Source organism: Chrysemys picta, chromosome 6 (assembly GCF_011386835.1).
Source record: "Chrysemys picta bellii isolate R12L10 chromosome 6, ASM1138683v2, whole genome shotgun sequence".
Taxonomy (NCBI): Eukaryota; Metazoa; Chordata; order Testudines; family Emydidae; genus Chrysemys; species Chrysemys picta.
In genome coordinates this window covers 1,929,923-1,941,766 of record NC_088796.1, presented here as the reverse complement: position 1 = coordinate 1,941,766, position 11,844 = coordinate 1,929,923, and the positions used below count along the sequence as shown (strand labels likewise).

The following is an 11,844-nucleotide window of genomic DNA, read 5'->3' as shown; positions in this document are numbered from 1 at the left end:
CTGGCTGCCCCGGGGCCAGGCTCCCGCCTGCTTGTACATCGCTCGCTGCGCTGGCCCCGTGTGACGGGCGGGGCCGCCGTTATTTATTTCTTTATTTATGAGGCATATTAATAAAAAAGGTGCTGACCCAGCTCCCCGCAGCGCCCACCTCCTGCCGTCGCCCCCTGCCCCGGAGCACTGCTCGGCCCAGCCCGGGGGTGTGGGCGGGGGGCAGAAACGACCCTTCCTGGCCCCTGCAGCCCGGAAGCAGCAGCTCCAGAGACCAGCCCCCCCCCACCCCCCCAGTGTAACTGCAGCAGGGCTAGTGCCAGGGAACTGACCCAGCCCGTCTCTCCCCCAGGGGAGCGTGGCCCAGCCGTGCCCCCCCTGCTGCAGGCACCAGCCCAGCGGTGTGCGCCCCCCCCCGCCCTTGGCCTCGTGCTCTGGGGCGACAGGCAGCGTTGGGCTGGCTGGTTTGTGCAGGCTCCGGCAAAGGCTGCTTCCCAGGTCCGAGCCCCCGCGGCAGCCAAATGGCACAAGCCGGTGCACGCCCTGATGCCAGCCCCCTGCTACCACCAGCCCTGCCACGCGTGACAGGAGAGCCCGGCCCTGCCTCTGCTGGGCTGGGCTGGGCCGGGGCGGGAGGGGGCAGCGGTAACACGCTGCGGGGCCGTAGAGCCGGCGAGGGGGTTGGGCACTAGGCCCCAGCGGGGTTTCCTAGCCTTTGTGTGCTCAGCCCTGCAGCACGGTAGGGCAGCGCTGCCCTCGGCTCCGGGGCCAGGCCAGCCCTCACGCAGCGCTGGCAGTGCCCCTGCCTTGGCACCAGCCCATGGGCAGTGCAGCATCACACCCCAGGGCTGGTGGCGCTCCCTGGGGGGGGGGCTGCCCGCGTTGGGTGGGGCAGATTCAGCCAGGGCGCGAGGGCGGCTCTGGGCCAGGGCTGCGGGGCAGGCGCGTTAGCACACGCCATGGGGGGCCTGCACTGATTTACCCTTCCCCCCCCCGCCCGGCATGGCCCCACCGCCCGCCGACGGTTTGCAGCACGGCCGGGCGACGCTCCCCTCGTTCACATGGGAGGGCAACAGCGTTTGTGGCTCCTTCTCTTTATTGCTCGTGCACACGGCGGGGCAGGCCCCAAACAGCGCCGGGAAGGAACCGGTCCAGCCCCGGGCACTAGTCGCCCATCTGCTTCTCCAGGGTGCTCAGCCCCAGGGCGTTGTGGGTAAGCTGGCCGTAGGTGTGGCCAAACTGGAACTTGTAGCCTGCGGGCAATGAGAAGGCGCCAGTGAGAGGACGTGGCGCTGGGGAGCCCACCTGGGGCGGATGCTGCCCCGTCCGGGGGCTGCAGCCATGGAAACACCAACGTGGGCCGGACAGCATGAAACACCTACCCGGCAGGGGAGCCACCGCCCATGGGCAGGGCTGGGCACCCCTCTCGGGGCCTTTACCTCTAGTCTGCACAAAGCCCCAGCCCCAGTCTGGCACTGCCCCCCACCCCCAATGGGCTGTACGAGCCACTGCCTGCAAGAGCCGCTCTCTTGGCCTCAGCAGCGCCGGAGAAGCCCTGGGGGAGGGGTGCAGGAACAGCCGGCAGGGAGGCTGCCCCCTTCGTTTAACTGCTCGCTCGTTCCAGGCAAAGCTCCGGGTCAGGGAGTGCCAGGGATGCTGTGTTAGGAGCCCACCATGGCTCTGGCAAGGCAAACGGTCAGCCCTGCAGAGCTACGGGCAGCGTTAACCAGCAAATGTCAACATCTGGCCATTCAATCAGGTCCCCAAAGCCCCTTAACTCTGACCAGTATCCCGACTCTCTGTCCCCACCTGGTGGGGGCTAGGGGTTGCTGCTTCCTAGCTGAAGGCTATGACCAAGGGCTGTATTAACCGGGGGGAGGCGTCGCTGGTGGCTGTGAGCCGGTGCTGAGTGGGGTGCGGCTGCTGTTGTGACTGTCAGCGGAGCGGGGGGTTGATCTGAGGCGACCCTCCCCTCCACCAGCGGTGGTATTTCCCACACACTGTGCTGCACGTGCCAGCCCGCGGGCACCCCCGAGGCTGGGCTTGTCCGGCAGTACAGGGAGATGGGGAAGGGCTGTGGGCCAGGCTGGAGCTGTGGAGGGTTTGGGGGGTCCAAATGAAGGAGGTTTATGGGATCCGTGAGTCCTTCCTGGTCTTTCCTTCCAGGAGACTGGCAGGAGCCAGCCAGAGGCGAGTGCCCATGTTCCTGCAGGGAATGCGCGCGGTGTTGGCTGCTCAGTCCCTTCCCAGCCGGCCGCCCCTGTCCTCCCCTGGGGCCGCGCCGCTCACCTGGGACGTAGCCTGCGTAGTGGGGCAGCAGCCCCATGTCCGTGGGGTACGACTTCAGCAGTGGAGGAAGGACCGGGCTGCCTTTCCCGGCCTCAGTCCTGCTCCCTCTGGTCTGGCCAAACTCCACCAGGGCGCGGTGGGTGGTCAGCGGGTAGCCTGCCCCAATCAGGAAGCGGGCGCGGGGCACAAAGCCGGTGAAGCCTGCCCAGGTCACAGGAGGAGAAACTGGAAACAAACCCAGCCCCACCACAGCCTCCTCACAGCAGACTGGCTCTTCCAGCCCCCGCAGCCATCAAAGCAGCTGGGGACAGACCCAGGGCCCCTCCAGGGACAGCACGTTCCCACCAAATCAGCATCCCCAACTCGGGGCACCATGTCACCGCCCCCCAGAGCGCTCTGCTCAGACGCTGCGTGTGGCAGGCGCTGCAGAGGCTGGTCCTTGGCCGGGGGGTGGTTGGTCCTTGCAGGGCTCTGGATTAAAGGATGAAGAGTGGGGCTCCTCAGGGCTCAAGGACCCCTGCACCCCCTCCCTTCTGCTCCCCGAATCCCAGCCCAGCCCGCACGCCCATCCCTGAATCCCAGCCCGCACGCCCAGCCCCGAATCCCAGCCCAGCCCGCATGCCCATCCCTGAATCCCAGCCCGCACACCCTGCCCCGAATCCCAGCCCAGCCCGCATGCCCATCCCCGAATCCCAGCCCAGCCCGCACGCCCAGCCCCGAATCCCAGCCCAGCCCGCCCTGCCCCGAATCCCAGCCCGCACGCCCAGCCCCGAATCCCAGCCCAGCCCGCACGCCCAGCCCCGAATCCCAGCCCGCACGCCCAGCCCCGAATCCCAGCCCAGCCCGCACGCCCAGCCCTGAATCCCAGCCCAGCCTGCATGCCCATCCCCGAATCCCAGCCTGCACGCCCAGCCCCGAATCCCAGCCCGCACGCCCAGCCCCGAATCCTAGCCCAGCCCGCACGCCCAGCCCTGAATCCCAGCCCAGCCCGCATGCCCATCCCCGAATCCCAGCCCGCACGCCCAGCCCCGAATCCCAGCCCAGCCCGCACGCCCAGCCCCAAATCCCAGCCCAGCCCGCACGCCCTGCCCCGAATCCCAGCCCACACACCCAGCCCCAGCCCTGCCAGCTCACCCGAGATGAAGCACTTGTGGGGGTTGTTGTCCTCCATGGAGTAGGGGGAGCCCTGTGGCTGGAAGGCGAAGGGAGATACGTACGGGGCAGCTGCTGCCGGGACCGGAGTCCTGTACTTGGCGGTGAGGAGCTGGGGGTGCAGGATGGGGGTGATCAGACAGGGGCTCCCCAGGGGGGACGGGTCAGGAAGCGCTGCCCAAGCTGAGTGGGCCGGGCACAGGCCACATGGCAATGCTGTTAGAGGAACCAGCCACCCCAGGCTGGAGCAGACACTGGTGTAAGACCAGGAGCAGCTCCATAAGCCAAACCCATCGGGGCAGAGCCCACAAGCTAAGCAGGGCCGCCCAGACTTCCAAGGAAACCCCAGGTGCTGCAGGGAGCAGTGTGGGGGGCTCAGTAGGGGGCGCTCTCCCCTGGTCCTATTGCCCTGTCCGAGGCTGTGCATGGGGTAGGTGCAGGGGGTGGGGCTGTGCATGGGGTAGGTGCAGGGGGTGCGAGGGGTTGGTGCAGGGGGTCTGTGGGGTCCATGCAGAGGGGTGCGTGGCGCTGTGGGGTGGGGCTGTGTGTGGGGTTGGTGCAGGGGGTCTGTGGGGTCCATGCAAAGGGGTGCGTGGCGCTGTGGGGTGGGGCTGTGTGTGGGGTTGGTCCAGGGGGTCCGTGGGGTCCATGCAGAGGGGTGTATGGCACTGTGGGGTGGGCCTGTCCAGGGCTGTCCGTGGGGTCCATGCAGAGGGGTGCGTGGTGCTGTGGGGTGGGCCTGTCTGGGGCTGTGCGAGGGGTTGATGCAGGAGGGGTGTGAGGGGTCCATGCCAGGGGGTGGGTCTGTGCATGGGATAGGTGCAGGGGGGTCCATGGGGTCCGTGCAGGGATGTGGGGGGGGTAGGTGCAGGGTGGGGTGCGTGGGGTCCATGCAGAGGGGTGCGTGGCGCTGTGGAGTGGGCCTGTCCGGGGCTGTGCGTGGGGTTGATGGAGGGGGTACGTGGGGTCCATGCAGAGGGGTGCATGGCGCTGTGGGCTGGGCCTGTCTGGGGCTGTGTGGGGGGTTGATGCAGGGGGTGTGTGAGGAGTTGGTGCAGAGGGTCTGTGGGGTCCATGGAGGGATGCGTGGAGCTGCGGGGTGGGCCTGTCTGGGGCTGTGTGTGGGGTTGATGCAGGGGGGGTGTGAGGGGTCCATGCAAGGTGGTGGGTCTGTCCGGGGCTGTGCATGGGATAGGTGCAGGGGGGTCCATGGGGTCCGTGCAGGGGGGGGTAGGTGCAGGGTGGGGTGCGTGGGGTCCATGCAAGGGGGTGGGCCTGTCCGGGGCTGTCTGTGGGGTTGGTGCAGGGGGTCCGTGGGGTCCATACAGAGGGGTGCGTGGCGCTGTGGGGTGGGCCTGTCCAGGGCTGTGCATGGGGTTGGTGCAGGGGGTCCATGCAGAGGGGTGCGTGGCGCTGTGGGGTGGGGCTATAGGTGCAGACACTCGCTCCCAGCAGAGCAGCCCAGCGTGGCTATCGGTGGGAAAGGGGCGTCTCCCATGCTGGGGGGAACGGGGCCGAGCCAATCAGTAAGGTGAGCTGGAGGGACTTGCCCCCCAGAGCGCTGAGCTCCACGAGCCCCTGTGGCCTCTCCAGGCACCTGGCTGGGGCTGCAGGACTGATGCCAGCCAAGCTCCCCGCGCAGTCCCACTCCCCAGCGGCCAGGCTGCTCCCAGCTCAGTGCCCCCCACACCTGCATTCGCAGACTCTGGGGACACTGGAGCAGGCAGGGTGGGCACACATACCCCCTAGCATGCTGCTGGCCTGGCCGCTGACGTGCTGTGTGTGCCCTGGGGCGGGCGGCAGTTCCCGCCTGGCCGCTGACGTGCTCTGGCCCCCGGGGGCAGGCGGCAGGGGCAGGGGCAGGGACAGGCTCTGGGGGGGCAGCAGAGAGATGCCAGGTCGCTCTGGTGACACTTACTTTGCCCTTGGTGCCCTGGGGCAGCCGCCCCGCGTTCTGCAGCTCCTGCTCCTTGCCTGCGGCTCTCAGCTGCTGCCTGGCGAAGTCACCCCTGGCCTCCTTGCAGATCTCGGAGTAGGTCTTGGCAAAGAGGTTCTGGGCCCTGGGAATGAATCCTGGGAGCGGGGCGGCCCCAGTGCCCAGAGGAGTAAGCGAGATGAGAGGTGGGTTAGTAGCCCCCAGAGCCTGCTGCGTGGGGAGGGCAGGGCTGGGGGAGGGGGAGGGGAAATATGGGGGAGGCCTGAGGGCCGAGGCAGGGGCCAAGGGGGTGATGCCCGCTGGAGGGGTTTTCCCCGGGCCCACCCTCGCAGAGCCCAGGTGTGTCATGCTGGGCACCGAGAACACCCCGAGGGAAAGGCACAAAGACAGAGCTGGAATTTACCAAGCGGGCGCTCCGGAGGGGGGATCCCCGGGGTACCAGAGATTTTCAGGGTGTCGGTGGCTACAAAGCAATTCTCTTAATGCAATCCAGGCCTTAGGCGGGGAAATGGCAGGTCCCCCCTTTCTTTTCACAATAACCGGGGAAAAGGCCCGGGGTGCCTGGCTAACGCTGCCCATGGGGCACTGCCAGGGGGTGGCTCTGAAGTGGTGGCATTGGTCTGGCACAGGGCATTTTCTTTGCCCCATTAGTGGCACCACCATGGCAGCGTTGCATGTGGGGGTGTCCTGCAGCAGACTGGCCCCTCTTTGCTGAACGGCGCCTCCTGCTGGCAGAGCCCAGCCCGGGGCACAGGGAGAGACGCACCAGAGGGGGCTGCGTGCGACTCCCCCATGCCAACGGCGTGCCCCTGGCCAAGGGCGCTCAGACCCACTCAGGCTGGGCTGATCCTGCACGATCCCTCCCGTGGCCCTGGCCAGGCAGGGTGCAGCGGCGCCAGGTGTGAGCAGTGGCTCTTGGACAGAGCCCGCTGGGTCACGCTCCACATTTGCTCCCCAAGAGGAGGCCTGGTTGCAATTGAGGGGGGATCCCTGGTGCCCAGCATGGTCTCCTGGGGGGCTGGGTGTGGCAGGGCGTGGCATGGATGGATTCCCTGGGAGAGGCGGGAGGATTGGCCAGCAGAGCTCCCTGCCCCCCACCCCCTTGTACAGATGGCCTTGGAGCCCAGCGAGTGTGGGGACCGGCTGCCACGTCTCCCACCTGTGTAGCCCGGGATCACGCAGCATCCCAGTGGGTAGGCTCCTGCCCCCCAGCAGGCCGGCCTCGTCCCCAGCAGCGCCTCTCCCTGCCCCACGGGCGGGGCACCGGCGCAGGGCCAACGGGCGGGCTGCAGCACCAGCTGGCTGGAGCCAGCGACCTCAGGGCTGCTCGGGAGCTGTCCGTAGGGTGTCCCCAGGCTGAACTTGTGCCGAGGGCAGTAACCGGCGTAGCTGCAAACAGGGCAGGGGCAGCAGGGCTCAGGCAGGGCCAGGCCCAGAGCGAACCTCCGCCCCCAACATCCCAGAGCCGCTGAACAAATCCCCAGGGCAGCCAAGCCCAGCATCCCGCTGCCGAGAGCGTCTCGCCCTGGGGCTGCTGCCCTGGCACTAGGGGGAGCCCGGGGAGCAGTGCCAAGCACCCCCCTCCCTCAGATGGCTCCCGTCACCCCACGGTGGGCGTGGGGGCACCTACAGCTGTGCAGGAGGCAGTCGTGACAGGTCAGGGCCGAGCGCCCACGGGTGGGACCCCCGTGAGACAGAGCAAAGGGGAGCTGGACCTAGGTGCTGGACACAGCTGGCACGGGGGGGTTCTCCCCTGCCTTCCCCATGGGGCTGGGCTCCCCCTCCTGCTCCCTTCCCACCCACTCTGCTCCACCTTCCCTCCCCCACTCTGCTCTCCTACCCCTCCCCCCCTTCTACCCCTTCCCTCTTCTCCCCCACTCTGCTCCCCTTACCCTCCCCCTTCACTCCCCCTGCCCTCCCCTTCTACTCCTTCCCTCCCCTCCCCTTCCCCACTCTGCTCCCCCTGCCCTCCCCCTTCTAACTCTTCCCTCCCCCTCCCCTCCCCCACACTGCTCCCCCTGCCCTCCCCCTTCTACCCCTTCCCTCTCCTCCCCCACTCTGCTCCCCCTGCCCTCCCCCTGCCCTCCCCCTTCTACCCCTTCCCTCCCCCTCCCCTCCCCCACGCTGCTCCCCATGCCCTCCCCCTTCTACCCCTTCCCTTCCCCTCCCCTCCCCCACTCTGCTCCCCCTGCCCTCCCCCTTCTACCCCTTCCCTCTCCTCCCCCACTCTGCTCCCCCTGCCCTCCCCCTTCTACCCCTTCCCTCCCCCTCCCCTCCCCCACTCTGCTCTCCTACCCCTCCCCTCCCCCACTCTGCTCCCCCTGCCCTCCCGCTTCTACCCCTTCTCTCCTCTCCCCCCCTTTGCTCCCCCTGCCCTCCCCCCACTCTGCTCTGCTCCTCCTTCCGCCCCTCCCCACGCCCCCCACTCTGTTCCCCCTGCCCCTCCCCCTCCTGCCCCCTTCCCTCCCCCCCACTCTGCCCCCTTCTGCCCCTCCCCCCACTCTGTTCGCCCCTCCCCCTCCTGCTGCTCCCGGGCTTCTCGCTCCCTCTCCGGCCAGCTGGGCTCCGCGTCCTGTTGCCATGGCAACCCCCGCACACAGCGCCGGGGGGCTGGGCCGGGCCGGCACCAATCGCAGGGCGCGCCGGGTCCCGCCCCCTGCACCCCCCCCCAGCCAGTGACCCCCCCCGGTCCCGCCCCCTGCACCCCCCCCCGTGACAGCCCCCCCAGCCAGTGACCCCCCCGTCCCGCCTCCCTGCAGCCCCCCCAGCCAGTGACCCCCCCGAGACCCGCCCCCTGCAGCCCCCCCCGTGACAGCCCCCCCAGCCAGTGACCCCCCCCCGGTCCCGCCTCCCTGCAGCCCCCCCAGTAAACCCCTCGGAAACGCGCCGGGTCCCGCCCCCTGCAGCCCCCCCAGCCAGTGACCCCCCCCCGAGACCCGCCCCCTGCAGCCCCCCCCGTGACAGCCCCCCCAGCCAGTGACCCCCCCCGAGACCCGCCCCCTGCAGCCCCCCCGTGACAGCCCCCCCAGCCAGTGACCCCCCCCGGTCCCGCCTCCCTGCAGCCCCCCCCAGTAAACCCCTCGGAAACGCGCCGGGTCCCGTCCCCTGCAGCCCCCCCAGCCAGTGACCCCCCGAGTCCCGCCCCCTGCAGCCCCCCATGCACTGACCCCCCCCCGCCGGGCGCAGCGGGCGGGGCAGATCCTCCCCCCTTACCCGGGGCCGTGGGGCGGGTCCGGGCTCGCCAGGCTCCGGCCGAGCTTGGGGGCGCAGGCGGCGGCCATGGGTGCTGCGGGCGGAGTCCGGCGGAGCTGCCCGTGCCCGGGGACAGCGCCCGCCCCTCGGGGGCCGGACACGCCGGGCCGGGCCAGCCCCGCGGGGACGGACACGCCGGGCAGGGCGCGGCCAGGCTGCCCGGGGCTGGGGGCAGCAGGTGGCAGAGCCACGCGCCCCGGTGCCCCGGTGCCCCGGTGCCCTGCCTGGCACGGCCCCCCCGGCCCGAGCAGCTCCGGGACTGGGGCCCCCGCCCCGGGGGGCTGGAGAGAAGCAGCCGCCTGGCCTGGGGGCTTGAGTCCCGAGGAGGAGGGTCTGGGCTCGGAGCCCGATGGCCATGCCCAGGCTGCCCGCCGAGCGCCCAGAGCAGGCTGCTGGCCCAGGGGGTGCCACGCACCCCGGCACTGGGGAAGTCCCGGCAGGACCTGCAGCCCCCCAGGGCATGAGGGGGGAGAGGAGCCAGCGCTCTCCTTGCCCGGCTGGAAGGTGCCAGCGTGGCAGCGAGAACCGTGGCTAGGAAAGGGGGGGGGAGCCCTGGGGTGCTGCACAGCCAGCGGGGGCCTCACACTGGCGCAAAGGGGCCGGTCACCCCCCAACAGGCAGAGCCCCTGCGGTTACTAATTGCAAAGTTCTATTGCTCCATGAATGTTAATGAGCTGTGCCCAGCTCAGTGTGACCCCTGCAGCTCCCAAGCTCAGGCACGGGGGCCCCCACCAGCGTCTGGGATTCTGGTTCCGGTTTAGTTCTGTTCTATTAGCACCCAGAGGCCCCAATCCGGAGTGGAGCCCCCTCTCTGTATCTAAACAATCTCCTGTTGTACGTTCTCTGTAACAGTTCTGAGGGTGGCAGAGTCTCACAGACATGGGGACCATCCAGGAATGTCCCGGAGGTGACGTTTACTCTCCCAAATCCTTCCAGCAACACGCTACAAACCTGCTTCCAACTGAATCCTTTGTATTTATCAGAATGATTTGAATAACCACTTCAGTGCGCAGAAGCCCAAGGCAACTGGTAAGATTTGGCTGGCAATATGTGTTTGTTATCGAGCTACGCTGCGAACATCCATCATTGAATTACACTCTAGATAGTAAAAAGCCACAAAGAGTCCTGTGGCACCTTATAGACTAACAGATGTATTGGAGCATAAGCTTTCGTGGGTGAATGCCCACTGCGTCAGACGCATGCACTCTAGATAGTGATTCTTTTTAAGGGTATAGACCGTAGTGTTAATAAAAAGATTTGTTTAAATACAGAGATTGGGCTCTTTGGGGCTAGTTTTTAAGTGACTGGGGACTATTGATGCAGTAGAAAGTAGCCCCGGGAATCATGGGTGAAGTTGCCCCCCTCAATCAAAGTCTGAGCTGGTGCCTTGTCACGGAGTGTGGGGGGACACAAGGCCCTGCACCCCTGGCTTTCTGCGATTCACCAGGACTCTCAGCCAGCCAGTAAAGCAGAAGGTTTATTTAGACGACAGGAACACAGTCCAAGACAGGTCTTGCAGGCACAGACAACAGGATCCCCCCCATTAGGTGCAATTAGGGGTCCCAGGGCACCACAGCCCCCTTGGGAGGTCAGAGCCCCGTCTGCCTCCCAGCCAGTCCACCAGCCAGCTCCTGCAACCCTCTCCCACAGCCTTTGTTCAGTTTCCTGGGCAAAGGCGTCACCTGGCCTCTAACCCCTTCCTGGGGTCTCACGTTACATGCTCAGGTATCTTCCCTCACAGCCAGACTCCCATCTCACCATGCAGACCATCGTAGCCACACTCCCCTGCCTTCCCAGCCAACACTCCCCACTCAGCATTCACAGACCACAGTAAGACCAGTCCCAGTTCGTCACATGCCGTTGCGCGGGGAGTCAGTGGCAGAGAACTGACCTCACATTTTCTGGGTCTCCTAGGCCAGAGCGCAGCCACCAGCCCGGCCGCCACACACTGTTCTTAGCGGGTGTGTGATTCTTTGCAGGAGGCAGGGGCTGGGCATTGCTGGGGTTAGTTTGTGAATGGATTCCCAGGCCTGGTCCTTTGAGCACTGGCTCCGCCCCATGCCCCTTCCATCAGTTTAACCCTATCCTGGTCCCTTATAAAGGGTTTGTTTCTTCTCACGACTGTTTGGTCCTTGATTCCTTTTAAATGTAATGTTAATGCGAGCGAGGCTGTAGGCTGGATATTCATCTATCCCCGCCTATTGGTGGCAGCGGTGTGTGCTCAGAACACCAGCGAGCTAAGGGGTGAGCAGTCGTCAGTGCGAAGTGCACAAAGAACCCAGGACCAGGGTCCCTCTAATTTTTCCCACCCACGCATGGAATGAATTTTGTTATGTGCAGCACCATGGAGGTGACACAACCCTGGGTGACACCTCACCTCCATATTGGTGCACAGAACAAAATTCATGTGGCGGGTGTGGGGCTGAGGGGTTCGGAGTGTGGGAGGGGGCTCAGGGCTGGGGCAGAGGGTTAGGGTGCAGGGGGTGGGGGCTCTGGCTCTGGAGTGGGGCCAGGGATGAGGGGTTTGGGGTGCAGGCTGCCCTGGGGCTATGGCGGGGAGAGAGGACTCCCCCCAGCTCTCTCTCCCTGCAGCAGCACCAGGGGCTCCTCTCCCTGGCAGCTCCGGCAGGACTTGGGCTGGGCTGGGAGACCTGCATGGCCCTAAATAGCCTGCTGTGGGGCCGCGCAGCTTACAGGGAACCTAGCCCAGGACCCATTGATCCTGGGGGCGAGGGGTTGGGACACTTAGGAGGGAGCAGTAGGGGACAGTCCCACACCTAGGCATCAGGAGGCTACGAGAGACTAAAGGGAAAAAACACACTGAGGGACGGCACGACTCAGGCTGCGGCCGGGTGATTTAAAGAGGTGTGTAACAGGGTCCACTCACCACTCTGGTGCCGCCTCAGCCTGTCTTGGTGCCTTCAGGTGGTACCTTGCCGCCGTGACTCCCGCTCTTGGACCCACGTCTCTCCAAGGACCGCGGCGTCCTCTTCAGCGACACAGCCCCCCGGCCGCCACACACTGTGCTCCCCCCTTCCGGGGGATCTGCCATCCGTGGTCTGGCTACGTCCCGCATGGCCCCGGCACCCTCTTTACCCTTGTGTCAGGGCCTCAGTCTGCAACGCTCCAGCAGCCAGCCAGGAGCAGTGTCTGGCTCCCTCGGCCCCTGTTTGCAGCACTGCTGTGTCCAGGGTGCTGGCAATTCTCAGCCCTCCAGAGACACAGGG

General features: G+C 67.0%; 1 protein-coding gene across 2 annotated transcripts; it reads right to left on the bottom strand.

Annotated features, from left to right (window-relative positions):
• Positions 1-74: 74 nt before the first annotated feature.
• Positions 75-8,737, bottom strand: CIMIP2B (ciliary microtubule inner protein 2B). Of its 2 annotated transcripts, none has more exons than XM_065598603.1 (6): positions 8,579-8,737; positions 6,525-6,754; positions 5,348-5,502; positions 3,412-3,541; positions 2,278-2,502; positions 75-1,241 (listed from the first exon to the last, which is right to left on the bottom strand). In XM_065598603.1, the coding sequence occupies exons 1-6, from the start codon at positions 8,644-8,646 to the stop codon at positions 1,153-1,155; spliced, it is 897 nt and encodes a 298-aa protein (XP_065454675.1). In that variant the 5' UTR covers positions 8,647-8,737; the 3' UTR covers positions 75-1,152. The 2 variants fall into 2 exon arrangements, with proteins under 2 accessions (XP_065454675.1, XP_065454676.1); XM_065598604.1 differs by having other exon boundaries at positions 2,278-2,478.
• Between the last annotated feature and the right edge of the window lie 3,107 nt (positions 8,738-11,844).

What these genes read in the sequence shown, in the direction of transcription:
- CIMIP2B (XM_065598603.1), bottom strand. Translation starts at nt 8,646, where the DNA reads ATGGCCGCCGCCTGCGCCCCCAAGCTCGGCCGGAGCCTGGCGAGCCCG. An exon ending in CCCAGGGCACCAAGGGCAAA is followed by an intron (nt 3,542 to 5,347) that starts GTAAGTGTCACC and finishes CTGCACCCCCAG; the next exon opens with CTCCTCACCGCCAAGTACAG. An exon ending in CCACAAGTGCTTCATCTCGG is followed by an intron (nt 2,503 to 3,411) that starts GTGAGCTGGCAG and finishes GTTTGTTTCCAG; the next exon opens with TTTCTCCTCCTGTGACCTGG.